The 19,904-nt window shown below is 40.7% G+C and overlaps 1 protein-coding gene across 4 annotated transcripts in view; it reads right to left on the reverse strand.

The window, feature by feature from the left end:
* enpp2 (ectonucleotide pyrophosphatase/phosphodiesterase 2) overlaps nt 1-11,335 on the reverse strand; it is a 32,252-nt gene extending 20,917 nt beyond the window's left edge. For 3 of the 4 annotated variants that reach the window (XM_026242826.1, XM_026242824.1, XM_026242828.1), the window contains exons 1-15: nt 11,224-11,335; nt 10,708-10,810; nt 9,022-9,177; nt 8,452-8,577; nt 8,053-8,113; nt 7,525-7,622; nt 7,189-7,268; nt 6,849-6,968; nt 3,662-3,717; nt 2,544-2,609; nt 2,140-2,212; nt 1,707-1,815; nt 1,485-1,610; nt 941-972; nt 426-553 (exon numbers count right to left, since the gene is read on the reverse strand). In XM_026242826.1, coding sequence (XP_026098611.1) covers nt 426-553; nt 941-972; nt 1,485-1,610; nt 1,707-1,815; nt 2,140-2,212; nt 2,544-2,609; nt 3,662-3,717; nt 6,849-6,968; nt 7,189-7,268; nt 7,525-7,622; nt 8,053-8,113; nt 8,452-8,577; nt 9,022-9,177; nt 10,708-10,810; nt 11,224-11,241 — 1,352 coding nt within the window. In that variant the 5' untranslated portion in view covers nt 11,242-11,335. Of the gene's footprint in view, nt 1-425; nt 554-940; nt 973-1,484; nt 1,611-1,706; nt 1,816-2,139; nt 2,213-2,543; nt 2,610-3,661; nt 3,718-6,848; nt 6,969-7,188; nt 7,269-7,524; nt 7,623-8,052; nt 8,114-8,451; nt 8,578-9,021; nt 9,178-10,707; nt 10,811-11,218 lie in introns of all 4 variants that reach the window. The other variant, XM_026242825.1, reaches the window with a different exon arrangement.
* Nucleotides 11,336-19,904: the final 8,569 nt, after the last annotated feature.

Here is a 19,904-nt window from a genome sequence, read left to right on the forward strand (position 1 = left end):
TCTAAATCACTGGCAAAACTGATATTAATACTTATTTTCAGAGAATATATCTTGATTTAGGCACATTTTTCTTAAGCAGAAATCTAAGTGAGAAATTTAGGTTCATGCTAAAATAAGACAAAAGGGTAACAGTTTACAAAAAGGAATGCAAATATATATATAAACTAATATTTACTTAAATTAACATTAAACTTGATTAATCAGTGCTGTAAAAAAAAATCTTTGTTTTTTGTTTTGTTTTTCGTGATACACAACATTTTAACTAATTTTTATCTTGTTTTAGGGATGTTTTGGTATTTTTATTAGAATTTTTTTAATTTTATTTTGCATAGTAGGTTTAAGCATCTCTATCAATCAAGAAACTTGGACATTTTAACCATTGTAGCCATGAAGACTGAAATGTTATTATGTGGTAGGTAATATACCGTGCTATGTGCCATTTCCTCTCAACCATCAAGTGAACTTCCTCAATTCTGTGGTTGTTGGCATAGTGCAAACGTTTGGGAAGATGTTGCTTCAAGTATGGTTTGAAGTGCTGGTCTGGCTTTTTACACTGTAGGAGAAACAAGTTTCATGTTTGTGAAGAAGAACAGTGCATTCTGTACTGAAATTACATTTTAAATTAATCAATTAAGTGGTCCCAAAATATATTTAGAGACTACTTGAGACTAAATTCAGATAAATAATATCAGAATTTCCTCAAAACTAACTTTGTTTATTGAAAATATTTTTGCAAAGAGTTTTATCTAACTTTTTATGTTCTGCTCAACTTCACAGATATGTAAGAGCAGAGTAAAAACAGATGTAGGTCATCACATTAATTATGGAGTCTCTTAATTTGGACAAACAGAAACAGTTTTCTTATAAAAAGGTTTGGTAAAGTATAATGTAAATTTACAAAAGCATACTATTATAAAGTATTTTACAGAAAGTCACTCACCGTGAGGTTTGCTACAATTGCTTTTGAATCATCTAGAGAGAGAAAAAAAATTTTTTTTTGATGCCTGATACTTTTAAAACAAATTAATTTCTATAAATTGTGCACTGTAATCTATTCTAATGTCCTTACAAATTCACATGCTCTCAACACATTTTTCTCTTGTAATGTGACATTTAATTAACCCAGCTCACACATCAGCCACAAAGGGAAAATTCTTTAGGCACATTTAGTATAAAACATTTTTCTAAGGACTAACGTGTGCTGATTGTGTCACAAATGTAAATTTGGTTTCATGTTGGGTTAAAAAAAAAAAGAAATGTAACAAAACTTAAAATTTAACCAAATTTGTAAAAACAACAACATCAACAAATTGATTTTAAGGGACAAAAATTATTTTCTCAAATTGTCAGATTATTTTTATGTGGATCAACCCAGGCATATATATAAAAACGCATAACAATATTTCCTGTTAACAAGATGTTGTGATTTCTAAGATAACTAGGCCAGGGCAGGCCAGAACTCATTCTGCTTTTTAATTGCTAACATTTTGAGTTGTTTGGATTTCGGGCTCTGATTCTTCCCAGAGACCCAGGAATTAGGATGATGTCCTCAGTGTTGTACATGTATGAGCTCAGGAATTCTGTCCGGTCACAATGAGCTTCCTCCATGCCTGAAGAAGGAAATATATATAAAATATTTATAATTTATCTACAAATAAAATTGTATAATTATAGAAACCACAAACAAGGATTTCTTAATGTGGTACCATGGTCTCCAACCAAGATGATATTGACACAACGGTGCAGTTTCATCTGTTTCAGGCCATTCATTAGCTGACCAATCACCTTATCAATGTCCTTCAGTGCACTGTCAATCTGTAGAATGAAACAACATCTGTGTAATGCTCAATGTCAAATATACACCAGCAACATCAATAGTCTTAAAACTTCAGATTTGCTTGAAACTAAATTTGAATTCACACACTATAGAAAGTGAATGTAAGCAGTTTTTGCAATGAGTCTGTATCTGGGTTGAGATTTTGTTTCCATTACTGTTACATTTGCAGCATATTAGAACTGGTGGTGGTTGAGGAGATTACCCCATTCTAAGTAAAGTGCTTTGAGTGCTCAGAAAAGCACTATATAAATGTAAGGAATTATTATTATTAATTATTATTATTTCCTGTAGACTCTGCTTACCTCAGTGCTGTGGGGTCCTAGTTTGTGGCCATAGGAATCCAACTGTTCAGAATGCATTGCATAAACATATGGCCTGCAAACACACACACACTGTTACCTTTTAACCCCCCCCCCCCCTCACCCAAAAAATAAAACAAAACAAACAGTGACAGTACTGCTGTAGGGTCAGAGTTACTATAAGGCAAAGTCTAACCTTAAGGCAAATAAAAACTAATAACATGAGTCTTAACTCCATGAACCTAAAAAAAAGAAATACATGTAGCAATGTTTCTGTAGGCAAAGTTTCATGTCACATTCACTATAAAACACAGAGCTCTGAATATGCTCTTTGTGGAGTAAAATTAATTGTTCAAACAATAATGAATATTCACAAGGCATTTTGGGGGTGTTAAGTACATACAGACCTCTCTGTATCCCGAAGGTGAAGCCACTGCAACATGGTCAGAACTCTCCTTTCCAATGGAATCCCACTGTTAATGCACCACACATCAGAACTGGTACATACACATATATAATTTATATATAACTTAAATTTTCCAAAAGATTTTTCAGCAGGGCAGTACAATTAAATATGTAAGAGTAAATATGTATGTATACGGTTAAGAGTCTTTGAGTGATTATGTAGGGCATTGAGAGACTCCGGAGCAGGAATGATTATTTCAGTCAATCTCTACAGGAAACCCTTTCTCCACTACCCCCTCCACTTTTCCTGACCTCCTTTCCAGTTGTATCAATATTATGTAAATTAATGCGCTAAAATCAGGCCTCCTCAACCTATGGGCTCAGATGAAAATGAAAAATTTAATTTCTTCAAGGATTGAGGACTAAGCAAGTAGCTCTAAAGGCACTTTGCCCATCCACAGTGGTGAATGTGGAATGCAGTTGACACATAGAACCTTTTCTCATAAATTACTAGTAAAACAGTTCAAGCTGTCTCTGTCTAAGTCCAAGTGAAAAAAAAGGCCCTTTGTAAGTGCAGATGAGGGGACCATTTGTGTTGCAGTCCCAGGCAAGTCCAGGACTTGCCAGAGAGAACATCAGAACAAAAACATTCACGTGATTTCCTCCGTTTTATGATATCTTGCAATTAACTTGTAATTTAGGCTTGAAGAACTTCTTCGAGCTGTATAATTTGATTTTCATGTTCTTTTAAGAAAGTTTGTGTGGTGCTTGCCTGTACAAACTTCACATGTCATTGCTTTGTGGTTTCTAGGGTGTTGTGGGAGTTTGTTTTAATGGCACACATGCCTACCTCCAAGTCTCCATGACATTATGGTTCCTAGATATAAGTTCTCATCCGTTATACGTTTATGGGATTTCTTTCCTACATTTAAATATCTACCAGGCTAAAATCATGAAATGGCACCCTCTCCTCAACAAACCACACAATTTGAGCTACAGCTAATGTCCATAACATAAATGGTACACACAAGTTATTTGATTAACCATGTTACAGAATTAAGTTAAATATGATCTTCAAAAAGACATTGTTTGCATTTGACTTTGGATCATGTTGACTTACACTGGCCAGAAAAATGTACCAGCCTTTATTCCTTGTTTCACTGCTGTTATCCAGATCTAGAAATGGAAGGAATAAAAGTTATCAAACAACATGTGTTCTGTGTCTTCTGTGGAAATATTTTTTCTTTCATATCTCATTTCATATATAAAATTACTAAACTAAACAAATTGTAGGAATTCAAATTCACAAATAAGAGACAATCATTCTATGTGTTGGGTAATTTTCACAAGTGTTTTGGCAAAGCTGCAGAGACGAGACTGGGTAAGTTCCATCTATGATGGCCTCATTTACCGTCATAGCTAAGTCAGTAGGGTATAGAATCAGCCAAAAGAAATAAAGTTGAAAAAAGTAAATTGGCTCCAGCTGTTGGGTTAATAGCTGACAGATGTGTTGGAGATGTCCTTTTTGTTTTCATGTAGCTTGCACAAGATCTAAAAATCTCACTGACATTATGAACAAATACTGTGCCACTGAGGTACTAGTTATAATCTATTATCTCTCGTCAACAGAATGGTTGAACACAATGGTTCACAGTTTAAAATGAAAGTGATGTGACATGCAGCCAATGGTGACCTATATTCGGAATTCGTCCTCTGCATTTAACCCATCCAAAGTGCACACACACAGCAATGAACACACATCCACACCATGAACACACACTCGGAGCAGTGGTTAGCCATTTATGCTGAGGTGCCCAGGGAGCAGTTGGGGGTTGGTGCCTTGCTCAAGGGCAGGGGCACTGCACAAGATCCCGGGCCCTATACACAGAAAGTCCTAATATACTTTATAAATATATATTCCAGACTTTTCAAGGGCCCTCTCTTCCTTTGGGGCCCTGGTAATCAGTACTGGTTTTACCCCCAGTCCGAAGCTCCTGCTCAAGGGCACCCCAGTCGTGGTATTGAGGTTGGAGAGAACGTGGTACATTCACTAGTCCCACCCACAATTCCTGCCGGCCTAAGACTCAAACTCGCAAATGTCTGGATTATGAATTCAACTCTCTAACCATTAGGCCAGGACTTCACCATGGTGATATGAATATGGCTTAAAGTAGTCTACATATGTACATGAGTACCACTGGATTGAACTTTTACAGTTGAAGTTTGAGCATATTTCAAATTCAAAGCTAGATTTAATGTCAAGATTACCAGAGAGCACTGACTGTTGTTTACTTACTGTATTTTCCGGAATATAAGGCGCACTTTTTTTCATAGTTTGGCTGGTCCTGCGACTTATAGTCAGGTGCGACTTATTTATCAAAATTAATTTGACATGAACCAAGAGAAATTAACCAAGAGAAAACATTACGGTCTACAGTTGCCAGAGGGCGCTCTATGCTGCCCAGTGCTCCTGTAGCCTACCACTGAGCAGCATAGATCGCCCTCTCTCTTTAGATGGTAACGTTTTCTCTTGGTTCTTGGTTTTAAATAAATGCGACTTATAGTCCAGTGCGACTTATATATGTTTTTTTTCCTCATCATGACGTATTTTTGGACTGATGCGACTTCAGGTGCGACTCATTGTCCGAAAAATACGGTACATCTACTCAGGGACGTAGCCATCATTTCAGAAGTTCATTTCAGATATATATATATATATATATATATATATATATATATATATATATATATATATATATATATAAAGAGAGAGAGAGAGAGAGAACTAGAGCTGGCCCTGACAAAAGATTTTCCTAGCCAACTAGTGGTCATTCGTTTAAGCTATTAGTCAACTAATCAATTGTTTATTTTATTAATTTAATTACTCTTATGCATATACAGAGAGAAAATGGTTTGAGTTTCAGGGCTGAGAATGTTATTTGTAACATTGTACTACATTAAAAAATATTATACCATAATAATAAGAAATTAAAACATAAATTAAGCACTTAAAGGGATATGTGGGAAGTTGTGGCCTAGTGGTTAGAGAGATTGACTCCTAACCCTAGGGCTGTGGGTTTGAGTTTCAGGCCGGCAATACCATGACTTAGGTGCCCTTGAGCAAGGAACCGAACCCCTAACTACTCCCCGGGCGCCGCAGCATAAATGGCTGCCCACTGCTCTGGGTGTGTGTTCACTGCTGTGTTGTGTGCACTTTGGATGGGTTAAATGCAGAACACGAATTCTGAGTATGGATCACCATTCTTGGCTGAATGTCACATCACTTTATGTGATGCGATTTAATTTTTTTAAATGTGTTACAAGCTCTTGGTGCATAAAGAAGATCTGAAGAGTTGCAAAGACTAAAGTCTCAAATCCAAAGAGATATTCTTCATAAAAGTATGTACTTCAGTATGATTTAATTTCCACCCTCTGCAAGCAAACTTGGAAGTGCAAAATACAAAGTGCACATTTATCTAAGTTAACTCTAATATTAAAATGAGCAGCCATAGCTAATATTAGGCTACTAATCACCTACATGTTTTAAATGATAAAACATGTTGATTGTCGATAAACGATAGACAAGCGTTTACCAGTAAAGTCTGGCAACCTTTTGAAGGTCATCCTTTACCCCCACTTACGACTGTTTTCCGGACATAAATTATTAGCCAGATCAGTTGACTAATAATGTTTAGTCAAATATTATGAGGCAGTCCTATATGGAACGTGAGTACTGTAATGATGAGACATAGAGGTTCGGATCCATGTGCAGAACTTTTAATGAGAATGGTCAGACAGGCAATGATCAGCAACGGCGTCAGGTATATAGGGATAACCAGAATCGAAAACAGGAACAAGCAGATGTCGGGGACAGGCAGCAGAGAATCAGAGTTGGTATAAACAATCCAAAGGTCAGGTACAGAGAGCTCAAACACAAGGGAAACGCTCAGAAATGACAGACACAGCAAATCAAGACTTCGCAGAGAGTGAGAGTGAGTGTGCTGCTTATATGTGTGTGTAAATGAGGTGCAGGTGTGGCAAGGAAATTGGCTGATAAATGATGTGCAGGTGTGGCAGGGTGATTGTGATGCAGTGACTCATGGGGAATGTAGTTCGGGTGTGGTGCAACAGATGAGAGGTGCTAGAGTTCGAGTGACATCTGGTGGTTGATGTGGAATGGTCCTGATTGGAGTGCCCTCTACAAAAGTTCATGGGCACTCCATGTAATGATCGTGACAAGTACATGATGACACAATTTATTTTGGGATGAACTGTGCTTAAAAAAAAGATATTGAAGGGCAACTCACAGGTTGTCCTCCCCACCAACGATGGTTGAGCTTTTCTTTCCCACGAATGTTAAAGTTGGCATCAAAGCCAGGATCATGCATGGAGTTACCAACAATTCCATGAGACTCAGGATAAAGCCCCTAAATCAAAGAAAAAACAAAAGAAATATGTTCAAAGCAAATGGTTTTAGAGGCAACAGAAATAATATTATCTATAATATTAATATTTTAATCCTACCACAAAAACTCCCCCCTATTTTTTCTTTTTTTTTTTTAAAGATAAACATCTAGCAGATTATGCAAGGGGTATATACACTTATGAGCAAAAATGTAACACAAAGTACACAAACTAAATACATACTGTTGTAATTGTATACAAATTTGGGTAGGTTTTGGTGGGGTACACAGGTCTCATGTATGGTGCATGAGTTCCACATGACCCTACAAGAGAAATTAGAAATTAAGTCTTTATTAGAATCAGCCAAAGGCAATCAGTTTAGTACAATTAATGAGGTAATTTAGCACACATGGAATACATGAACATGTTCTCTGAACAAGAATGGGCCCAAATTTTACTTTGTCTGAGATCCAGTGTTTACCACAGGCAAACTCAATTGCAAAATCAACTGCTGTACACTGTTGGCCAGTGATTGGGCAGTTTTTATTTTAAATTTTTATGACAAGACATAAGTCTTACTGAGTTTCTCGATATTGGGGATCACCATGCGTCCTCTTTTCATGTAAGACGCACGAAAGCCATCAACAGATAGCATGATGACAGGTGGCCGAACAAACCTATACATAGAAATAAACATTAGTACACCAAATACAAACAAAATGAAATTAATATTTGTTGCTAAAATTTGCCCATATTTGTGTAGACAGGTAAGCCTTTAATTTGACAGTTCTTTTTACAGCCTTCAAGCCTTCCATAGGCACCATTCATATGATTAGGCTCAAAAAGTCACACTTAATGTCCATGCATTAACATTAATTGTTATGCAAACCACCCTGTCATCCCAGATGGTTGTTTGGTCACACAGAAGCCCAAAATCCATATTTTAACACCACAGTGTTTGCCATCATTCAGGACTTCACAGCATAAAAAAGCCTATCTTCTAGTATGTTAAGTACAGCTGTAACCTAAGATATAAGAGTTATACACTTAAAGTGTTGAATATAAAAGGTGGGGTGGATAGGCAGCCCATTCAGTGATGTCCCTCACCCAGCTGGACACTCGTGACTTTTAATTTCTTCACACTCTCCCTGCAACCAGGGAGCATCACCTAATAAAGGGAGAAAGTCAGTCAATAAAGCACATGGTGACATTGATAGACATGCAAATACGTCTGATGGTGAGGCAATACAGTGCTCTTGCTCTACAGTTACTCACAAGCATTCCAACCCCCACCTTTTTATAACTGTAGTGGTTTATCTTAAGAACTTGATGGGAAATTATTTAAATACTGTATCCATGATGCACAGTTTGGATAAAAGATAACAGCTATGGGTGACTGGCACTTCTAAATCAAAAAGAGTACTCCACCACATAAACTATTTCTGCTAATCATTCTGCGAATTACATTCAGATTAAGTTTGCAGAAATAACCTTAAAACCTCCTACCTTTGCAGAGAGACCTGTAGTTGGTACAGCAGTCTCCTTTGGTCATACAGTCTTCTGAGCAGTGACAGGCATGCTGTTCATTACGAGTTTCACCACATCGCTCTTTACCGCACTCAAAGCCCCCCGCTAAGGGCACAAAAAATGTCTTTAAAACTTCTTGTAGATAAAACCAAAGCAATGTGAAATTAGGGAAACTGATACAGCCTGGTACAAGCAATTTGAGGTGCATCTGTCATTTAGACAGACAAAAAGTACAGTGGGGTCAAAGAATAAATAAAATGCTTCATTAATTTGAGAATCATTATTTGAGAAAACAAGACTGAAAATGTCTAAGTATTTGGTACGCCTCAAGTTTGTGGAAAACCTTGATACATTTTATTTTATTTTTGAGATTTGAGAATTTTCCATGTTCATCTGTTCAAATGAGACATTAATATCACAATTTCATTAGTGACCTAACAGTGCAAAATCTTAAACATTTCTAATTCATTTTACACCATAAAGCCTCAGACTTTGGTGTATCTCCAAAATTAAAGGTAAAAAATGTACTGTAGATACTGTAGCTCTTACCTGTTTTCAGGCAATGCTCATCAAAGTCTGAGCAACAAGTATTGTATGTTTTACACAGGTTGTCACAGCGACAGTTCGGGGGTTCACTTTCCACTAGTTCAAAGCACCTGTTTTTGCAGGAACCTGACAGGCTGTTAAAAGGGTGGTCAGAGAGAACTTCGGGGACCGAATACAGTTTAAGAGAGAAGAGACATAGAACATACAGATTAAAGAGATATTTTAAATCTAAAAACACACATCACCAAAATACAAAGCTTGTTATGCTTTTGCAAACATTTGTATGTGCTCTGCCCTGACACATGTATGCAATTCATGTTCTCTGCATATATCAGTATTGAATTAGGGTAGAGCAAAGCAAATATTTATTTAATTTTCAATCACCAGCTGAGAGAGCAACAGTAAGTGAAACAATTTATTGAATATTCCTTGCTCATTACTACTACCAATTTTTGTGAAATTATTTAATTACAAAAAAATAATAAAATAATAATGTGAATGCATTTATACTAGAACGTTTAAACGAACAAATGACATTATGAAATTAAATTCTAGAATGAACAATGAATGATGGATCAAGCAAGATCAATTGCTCTTTTGTCCATGCTCCACTAAAATATATAAACTAGAGTGCTGTCTTGACGTTTACAATTAGGTAGGATTAGTTGATTTGGCTCAACAACTCAAATCAAACTAATGTGAAACCTCTTTAATTTCACATGGCTTGAAGACAAAGTTATTGCATGCATTTAACACATCATCATGTGATGTACATTTTATACATTTCAAGACCTGTCAAACTAAATGGCTATTTTTTTTTTATCACATAATTTTTTTTTCTGACTGCACATTAACCTAGTAAATTTTCAAATTTTTTAAAACATGTTTAATCTAGGATCAGTTATGCTTAACATTTTTCATGACATTCATTTAAAAGTTTGTGATTAAAATGAGGTCATAATGAATCTTTATGAAATACAATTATTTTACTGATTAATCGAAAGGCTTCATTCTAAAAAGTTCAAAATGCTAATTATTTTTTCAGGACTATAAATGGTGGCGTATCTAAGAAAAGACCAATCACAGTTCACTCTACAAAATATTACAAATATAAACTGTCGTTTACATTTTCTATTAATTTCTATAAATTTAAAGTGTTCTCGTTAAGTTTGTATTTAAGTTTTGCTGTTTAGTAAATGCCCCAATAGAGCCGATGGTCTTGGACTTTACACTGACACCCAGTGTAATTTTTTATTCTTGATCTGTGTATCCAATATGGCCGACCACTTATGAATAGCAGCCCACAGAAACAGAAACTCATGCAGTACATATAGGTACCTTTGGTAGCAGCTGTGGTAACTCTCTATAACATTCTTGGCCATGCTATGTTACCCCTTCAGGGGTCCACTTTAAGTACAATAAAACAATTTTTTTTTTAGGTATAAACATATAGCGAAAGAGTCCTTAAAATGTCAATGAAAACCAAATGTTATTTATTTCTTCATATGCACATTTTTAATTAACATACTGGATGCACATTCATATGTATTAAACCAATACAATAAGTGGTTTGAAGCTATATACTAATTGCATACAGCTTAATTTTAGAACTGTATAATAATTTATACATTAAGTGCACATAATCTAGTATAAAAAAAACATTCTGGTATTAAAGAAGTATAAACCTACATCCCGAAAAAGACTCATCTGATGATTCGGCCTTGCCGGAACGCCTGATCACATAAGCCTCACGCACAGAGCACCGCGAGAGAAGATATATAACGGAGAATACCTGCATACAGACACACTGTGAGAGAAGTCACATACCGGAGAATACGAATAAGCAAGCACCCAATTAAATATTTGACTGAAAAAGTCAGAGGTTGCAAAATTATAAAAGCGCTTCAGTTAATTTCACAAATGTATCAACATATAGGACGACAGAGAAAGTGCAATATCATGTTTATATTTCCAGCTGCCAATAAAACCACCTTATAAAATTTTACATGAACATTATTCTGCTAGTAATTATAGCCTACTACTACTAGGCTGCTACTACTACTACTAATAATAAACGTTATTATGATTTATAGGTTCAAGGCATATTAATTACACGTGTAAATGCAATAAAAAGTTGACTGAATAAACCTCATTACAAAGAGAACACATAAGCGGTACATGAACACCAAAACTATCTTACCGTACCCATTTCAGCTGCAGCATGGTCGATGTGTGTCTGGTCCCTGACTCGCTTCCACAATGAGGGAGTACTCAAACCTATTCACGTTTATTATAGGCTACGCTCACACCAGGAAACATGAACTAACGTCATATTTGGCAAACCTGTAACGAAATTCACTGAGACCATCCCCCAGCCCCCCGCCCCAAATACAATTTTACTTACACAATAAAAATTAATAATATGTTTAACAATAAGATTCCCTTATTGGTTCTCAGACTGTAGTACATGTCTATTTGGATTTGTATTCAGCAACATGTTTTTTATATCATAAAATACAAGTTTGGACCCCAAACAAAGATCCATGGGCGTACCCCGCGTGTGTGTGTGTGTGCGCGCGCGCGCGCGTGTGTGTGTAAGTATAAATATATATACACAGCTCTAGTTCTCTCTCTCTCTCTCTCTCTCTCTCTCTATATATATATATATATAATTTTAAGCAACATACAATATAATTAGCAATATTGAATTTTGTATTTTATATATATATATATATATATATATATATATATATATATATATATATATATATATATATATATATATATATATGAAATGAACTTCTGAAATGACGGCTACGCCCCTGAGTAGATCACAAAATAAAAGGATAAAGGTTAAGGTATTATGTGTAATTATCTGGATTATCCATACTACTTACATGTTTTGACATTGCGAAACTTCACAAAGAACCAAACTTTACAAAGAATCAAAAAGTGGAAAAGTTATTTTTGTACCGAGATCAGAGAACACTAATATGCAAAATCTAATCACGAGTGGAAATAACATTTTGGCGATCTAGGAAAATAGGTCAGTATTATATCTTGGTTCCTCTTCAGGAACTCGAGCTGCGTCGAGAACTTTTGGGGAACGCGTCCAGCGTGACGTCTCTGAATAACATGTATAATTAGTCCAAAGGAAAGGCGGGACGTCATAGGCGGGTGACGTCAGAGACCAGGAAGCATAAAAGCATGAGCGGCGAAGCTGGTAATCAGCCTTGTGTCTTCAGCAAGCGCCCTGTGTGTGTGTCAGTCGCTATCTGTTTGTGAGTCTTATTTAGTGTCGTTTGTACACTGATAAACTCCATTGTCAAAGCTTCAATCAAGAGAAGTTTTGGGCGAGAGCAGGCAGCGTTCAGGCTGTGTGTTTTTCCCTGCCAAAACAACAACAAAAAAAAAACCTTGGGACACATGTGTTGTTTGCTTGAGAGTGAAGCGCGCAGTGTCAGCTCTCGAGGGAGTTGACGCTTCAGGGCACCGAGCTAATTGCTCTGATGCAACCAGAGATCAGTCTTGAGAGGCTGATTCCCTTAGTGGAATATATTGCAGCGTGAAAGCTACTGCCAAATGTGTCTCAGTGTGTCCTGCACACTGTAGTGAGAGGCCACAGAATCCAGTTCTGGTGGGCCCCAAGCAGGCTCTGGTAATGGAACAGAAGTAGACTCTCTCTGAAGGTGGAGACCATCGAGGTGGTCCCTCCTTGGGTTGCAGAGTCCGGGTCCTACAGCCGGTACTTCACTGTTCCGAGGAAGGATGGGATGTTGTGTCCTTTTCTAGATCAGTGCTTTTTGAACCTCTCAGTCAGGGGACTGAAGTTTAGTATGCCTGCACAGGCCAAGTCCGAGGACTGGTGTGTCACGATCTATCAAAAGATGCACTTATCTCCATCCTTCTTCATCGGAAGTTCCTGAGGTTTGCTTTTGGGGGCAAAAGCCTACCAATAAGGATCTTCCACTGGCCTTGCACTCTCACCCCACACTTTCCCAAACTCAACCACATTGATGATTGGTTGATATCAGCTCAATCTGAGCAGATGACGGTTCGGGGTTAAGCTGGGGTTAAGACTTATCGCCAAGAAAAGTGTGCTTTCTTCAGTTCAGAGAACCACTTATCTGGGCATGGTGTGGGATTCGACCACGATGCAGGCATGTATGTCACCTGCTCAGATGGAGTCGATCCTCACTGCAGTCGCGAGAGTGAGAGAAGGCCGGTCACTCACTGTCAAGCAGTCACGGAGATTGCTGAGTCTGATGGCAGCTGCGTCCAACGTGAATACTATTGGCCTGCTGTACATGAGACCCCTACAGTGGTAGCTCAAGACCAAGGGGTTCTTCCTGAGGGGAAACCCACTTCGCAAGCGGCGCTGCCTACGTGCCTTGGATATGTGGAGGAAGCCTTGGTTCTTGTCCCAGGGCCCGGTGCTGGGAGCTCCTTGTCGCCGCGGGATGCTAGTGACGGACGCATCCCTCACCGGCTGGGGTGCGGTCATGAGTGACCACCCTGCCCGTGGTCTGTGGAGTGGTCGCCATCTGACATGGCACATCTACTGCCTGGAGATGCTGGCCGTGCTTCGTGCACTTCGTTAATTTCTCCCAGACCTAAGAGGTCACCATGTGTTGGTGCGCACCGACAACACAGTGGCGGTCTCTTACATCAACCACCAAGGAGGTCTGCACTCACGCTGTTTATACAACTAGCGTACCAGATCCTTGTGTGGGCCCAGGACGAATTCCTCTCGCTCAGAGCAGTTCACATTCCTGGGCATCTTAATATGGGAGCAGACATCCTGTTGAGGCAGGGGCCGAGGCCCGGGGAATGGCGGCTTCTACACTGAGGTGATGGAGCAGAGTTGGAGATGTTTGCCAGACTCGGGTGGATCTGTTTGCGACTCGAGAGCCATTGCACTGTCCCCTCTGGCTTCCTCTGACTCATCCAGCTCCATTGGACTGGACGCCATGGTACAGACATGGCCGAGGCTTCATCTGTACATTTTTCCCCCGATTGCTCTGTTCTTGGGAGTTCTGGAGAGAGTGCGCCGGGACGGAGTCCGGCTGCTGTAGTAGCCCCGTTCTGGACGTGCAGGGTATGGTTCCTGGGCCTGATTTCTCTTTTTGACGGTACTCCATGGGAGGTTCCCGTCAGAAGAGATCTCCTCTTGCAGGCAGAGGGTGCGCCCCTGCATGGAGCTTAGAGGCTGTAGGTGTTGTCTCTGAGCAGGCACAACTCTTAGCTTCCGGTCTCTCAACCGAGGTTGTAAAACCGTTCTCCAATCCAGAGCTCGCTCAATGAGGAAACTGAATGCCTTGAAGTGGAAGCTTTTCACTTCTTGGTGTGGAGACCGCCAGCTCGACCCAGTTAACTGCCCGGATGGTACAGTGCTGGAGTTCCTGCCGGCTCTCTGCAGGGTTGACCCACTCCACCCTGAAGGTCTACGTGGCGGCCATGGTGGCCTACCGCGCCCCTCTCGGTGGCCAGTCAGTGAGCAGAAACCCTCTGGTTACATGTTTCCTCCATGGTGCGCTGAGGCTGAGGCCTCCGGCCAGAAGAAGCTTATGCTAAGCGGTGATCAGGATGCTATCCTAAGCTTTGAGTCCTCTGATCTCTCTCCTGGGGGTCAAGACTCACTCCTTCTGAAGTTTGGCCATTGGACAGTTTGTCCCCGATTCTGTCAGGCTCCTTCTCCTTCTCTTGCTTTAGCTGTGCTCTTCCACACTAGGCACATTCTCGTTCCCCAAACATTGTCGACGCAGCTCGAGTTCCTGAAGAGGAACGTCTAAGGTTACGTATGTAACCCTGGTTCCTCGAAGGAACGAGACGCTGCGTCGCAGTGCCACATTTCCGGCTTCTCTGGCCGGCACTTGCTTCATCCTTTGAAGCTGATTACCAGCTTCGCCGCTGTAACAACGAGTTTTACATAGTAATTAACTCAAATGATATATAGGGAATTTGAATAATTAATCAGAAATATGATTAATATATATCTCAGATGACAGTTACATTTAATTTTATTGATTATGAAAAATATCTCAGTTGTCTATACCAATAACTAATTACAGGGCACTGTAACTTACTCATTAATATGTCAATATTCCATTCTTCATATCAATTATTGTGATATCTCTTACTGTGAATTACTGCAAATCAAACAGTGGTTTGTCCAGCAAACCAGATTGACCTGAATAAAGTTATCACTCCTTATGATTCAAGGAAAAATATTCTCTGGCCATGAAAACATTATCCTATCCTTATGATAAATTTAGTTTCTAAATTTAAAGCTTGTAGCTAAAGATCAGACCTTTCAGTGACTCGTAATGTGAGTGGGGTGGAGTCCAAGCCAAACATGAATATAGGGTTTTTAATAATTCAACTAGTGATACATCGAAACTACAAATCACACAGAGTAAATATGCGTACGACAATACAGACAGTAACCTTTATACAAGACATAATGGAATCCAAATAAAAGAGAGAGAGAGAGAGAGAGAGAGAGCGAGCGAGCGAGAGAGAGAGGGAGAGAGAAAATGGAGAACGCGAGAGAGATCACAGAATGAGCTCAGGTATGAAAATCAGTCAGTAACCTTTTTGGAAGCCAACAACAATCAGATCATAGCAACACTTTAAAGCAGCATTTAAATCTCCATAGAAAAGTGATACTTGCATGGCCCATCGTGTGTGAGCGTTGTCTTTTTGTGACGCTTTGTGCGCTGGTCCTTTTGAAAACTGCGCGCGTGTGCCGGAGGCCGTGTGACGCGCATGCAAGCTGCGCTGGATCTTGGCGTGAGCATGGAGCCACGTGGTCCTTTGTTCTGTCTTCGCGCGGTATTTGAAAGGTTCAACAAACAATGTTCCAGAATTCGTCTTCCTTGTGTGGAGAGGCGAATAGTTGAAAAAAGTTTAGTAAAGAAAAGAAAAGAAAACAACAAAAACGAAAGCTTCTGAAGGAGGGTCGCACAAGAGAGCAGAGTGTCCGAGAACCAAGAACGAGAAGAAGATATCGCGAGATAGTTCCCGCCTCTGTTCGCGTGAACAGCCAATGAACGTCCGCGATCTGCAGCGGGAAAAAGTTCCTTTGTCTCTGTGGAAACAACCCCCCCTAATGATTTAAGGTTGGTCAGATTTCATCAGGGATATTCTAGCAAGTTCGTAATTCCAGATTAAATACATTTTTCATTACTTTGCTCTAGATAAATGGGTCTGTCACAGCATGACGATTAGAAAAATACTAAACATAATATATATAAATTATCAAAACATGAAGTTACATTCAAATGCAGAATTACACACATTTAAAGATTTGATTAACACATGATAACACTGCAGATAGTCCCAATTTATATGGGAAACCTCAAAAACAATAATATACACATTAAGACTACATTTGAGTACATTTTACCATTCTTTTGTAAGGATTAGGTTTCCTGTCCTGTGTAGTCCTGTGTGGTCGTAAAATTTTACGAGCTGCAAGGGACTGGGGGTTGCAGCACATGGCTTTCTTTGAGAAAGTTGGTGAGGAGAAAACAGATCCTTGCATAACAAGGGTTAACCATGGTACACACTAGAGGTGCTCCGATCACGATCGGCCGATCGTTATGCGTATCTCCTCAGTAAAGCCGGTTTTCTAATCAGCGGTTAATTCCATCAGGTGCGTGATTTCACATAGAGCAGCTGTTACTACACAGAGCCGTTGTTAATAGAGAAGATGCGCAAATCACGTTAATTTCCAGCATTTATTGGCCCATCTTCTCAGTTAACAACGGCTCTGTGTAGTAACAGCTGCTCTATGTGAAATCACGCACCTGATGGAATTAACCGCTGATTAGAAAATCGGCTTTACTCACCAGATGCGCATTAACGATCGGCCGATCGTGATCGGAGCACCCCTAGTACACACAAAACATATTCAAAATACATATTATTAATAAAATGATGAAAGTAAGGAACTTCTACGAAAGGTTTCCTTTGTCTTCAGGAATTTGGTTGGGGGTTTTCATTTCTCCTTTGAGGCTTGCACGGGTATCGTAAATTAATTTAAGTCCAGCCAGGATGGCGCCAGGCCAGGCATTTTAGTGTAAACAGGGTTTCATCTGAATTTAACCCATGAATCGATGACCTGCATATCTGTTACACCTCCCCCTTTCATCAGATGAAGTCCCTGTGTGGACATCATCGGACGGCAATCATCAGGATGGGCAGATGACAGGTGAATCGTGATGGTCATGTAGCAGGTGGGTCATGATGGCAGGTGGTTCCTGAAGCTGAGGACTCAGCTTGATGAGGTTTGGTGTTGTCTTTGACTTGGCACCCCCTTTCCGGGGATTCCATTGGAGACCTCCAGCCACAGTTGTCGTGAGTTTGGCTGTAGAGGTTTGCATCTCGTTGAGTATCCTGTATAGGATGAAGGTCACGCCAAGAGTCAGGGCGGGACCAATGACGGTGGAGATGCACCGTGCAGTGTCGGCAGCAGTCCAGGCTCGGACCGCAGATGACGGGTTCAGAACGGGGTGACGAGGCTGTGCTTGGAGGGCTGTGTCGACAGGAGTAATGTCAATGTGTTGGGTGGTACCTTTCATTACTTGGTCGAGCAGGTTGGCACAGTACACATGTGCATGTTTGGGGCCAGGTACAGCTGTGTGTCACTGTCGTGGTAGGCCATCACATTTGGAATGTGTGTCTTGGTGTGGGTGTTGCTTTTCCACATCCTGACACTGACAATGTCTTTAGGTCTGTAGACTTGGCTTGACTCGCTGATGGGTTGGTTCAGGAGCACATTCACTTCTCTCTGTTTGGGGTTGACGTGCCGTAGGAAGGCGCTGTCCAGAGAATTGGCCAGGTGTATTTGTAGCAGGTCAGCTGGCATGGCGATGGCGTAAGACAGTACAGTTGACACAAGGCTTAAGGGTATCATGTATGGTGGGGTTTTACTCGTGGTTAGGCTGTCATTGGAGGAGCTAACCTCCCACAGCATGTCTGTTGTTAATGCTGTAAACAGCTGAGTCTGGGTAAAGTTCTTCTGGAAGACAGTAAACAGTGGTTTCAAGGAGTTTACGGTCTGGTTCGCTGCACTGACACTGGACATAACAATGTTAAACATTCTGGCGGCAGCAGCGGCTCTAAGCAAAGCTCCCGGGAACTGTTTGGAGCGGTGGTGGTGTCCACTTAACTCCATTTGTGTAACAGTCACTTTCTCATGTTGGCTGGACATGTGTTTGACATCGGCCTCGGTGTGAGTGAGGGAGTCCTCTCTCCATTGGAACCTTGTACAGCTGTATTCGGTTACAGTGCTGGGGTAGTGTGCCCTGTCATCGGTGGTAAGGAGTCTCAGCGGTTTTCTCTGTGGCAGCTGTCCTCTCTTTGGCTGACAGCACGGCACGGCAAACCACAGCAGCATCCTGGTACAGATAATAGGGAGAGAGAGAGAGAAAGGGAGAGAAACAAACAAGGCCTGTCTTTGGTTGGACAGGGCAGTCTCTTTGCTTCGTGGGTGGCAACTGGGTTTAGCTCGCCCTCGCCCATGTTTTGCCACATCTTGCTGCTGGCATGACGCATGCCTCAGTGTGTTGTCAGTGGCTCTGGTGCTGCGTGGTGCAGCACATGCTGCGTCATGGAAATATATTGGCATTATCCCCCTTTTGCTCCGTGGCATTACAAGCCCTGGCATTGTGATGTCAGACGGTGCACAACCCACAATATTGTTCTGTGCACGCAGCATGGTTTGTGTATCATGCAGTGGTCTGGGGCTTTGGTTGTCAGTGACTGTAGACTGGTTGCCAGGGTGGATGGAGGGGTCTGAGAGGTGGTAAAGCAAAGTCATTATCGAGGTTTCAGAAGCCCGCATGTCCGCTATGTTGGTCTGTGTAGACAACGGATCCACCGTAAGAGATTCTGAGGTAGGCAGTTTAGCTAGTAAAGTTCTTATGCTGTGTGTAATCCCTTCAACCTTGAATGTGGGTGGGTGGGTTGGGAGTGACCACAGAATGTTGTTTAGTGTGCCAGTTTTGGCAAGGGTGTCAGTGTGATCTTTAAAGTCCTTGTCTAGACTTGGTAACTTCGAGTGTCCTTTTACCTTCTTCCAGTACCCGATCACATTGTGTATCAGGTGTTGGTTCCACATTGCTAGAACAGGTGTTGGTGTTTGACATGCTAGTTGTTTGTAAGTGTGAGTCCGAGTTCCACACATTCAGGTGAGGATTGGAAGAAACCCAGCGTGAGGTGTAAGGTTTGAGCACATTGCAGGTTGAGCCGAACAGCGACCCCTTTGGTGTAAGCTGGTACCACCGTACCCTGTTTGTTGACTAAGGTACAGAGGCTTGAACTTGGGCCTGTCGTTAGGGCGTTGTACTCATGGCTGGCTGCTGGGGTTCCCGTGACCTCTGTGACCTGACCGTCTGGCTCTGTGGGAGTTCCCGTGACCTCTGCGACCTGACAGTCTGGCTCTAGCAACCTGTGTGGCTGGAGAGAAAGAGGTTCTCGCACTTGAGCAAAGTCTTTTAGCTGTTTGAAGTTCAGAAAAGGGTCAAAGTGTTCTAGCAGGTCTTTGTCGATGAGCAATGTATGAGTGTTCATTGGTGGGACATACATGGGATGTATTAGACTCATCGGAACAATTGTCAGGTGAATGGAAACAACCTGTTCAAACTGGATGTCATTCTGTCTGTACACCTGTACATTCAGTTCATAAGTTTGAGGTTTAAGAGTTCGATCTTGTCTCTTAGCTTCAAATTGGAGTCTTTTGAAAAGGTGAGATGAGATCACCATCAGGTTTAATCCTGTGTCGATCAGGTCTTCCCTGTTGACTCCTTTTCGGCCCACCCCCTTTTTGACAAGGCTGCCCAGGAATGTTGGCATCAGGGCAGGTGTTACGATCGGTGGGT

Source organism: Carassius auratus, unplaced genomic scaffold (genome assembly GCF_003368295.1).
Source record: "Carassius auratus strain Wakin unplaced genomic scaffold, ASM336829v1 scaf_tig00002058, whole genome shotgun sequence".
Classification (NCBI taxonomy): Eukaryota; Metazoa; Chordata; class Actinopteri; order Cypriniformes; family Cyprinidae; genus Carassius; species Carassius auratus.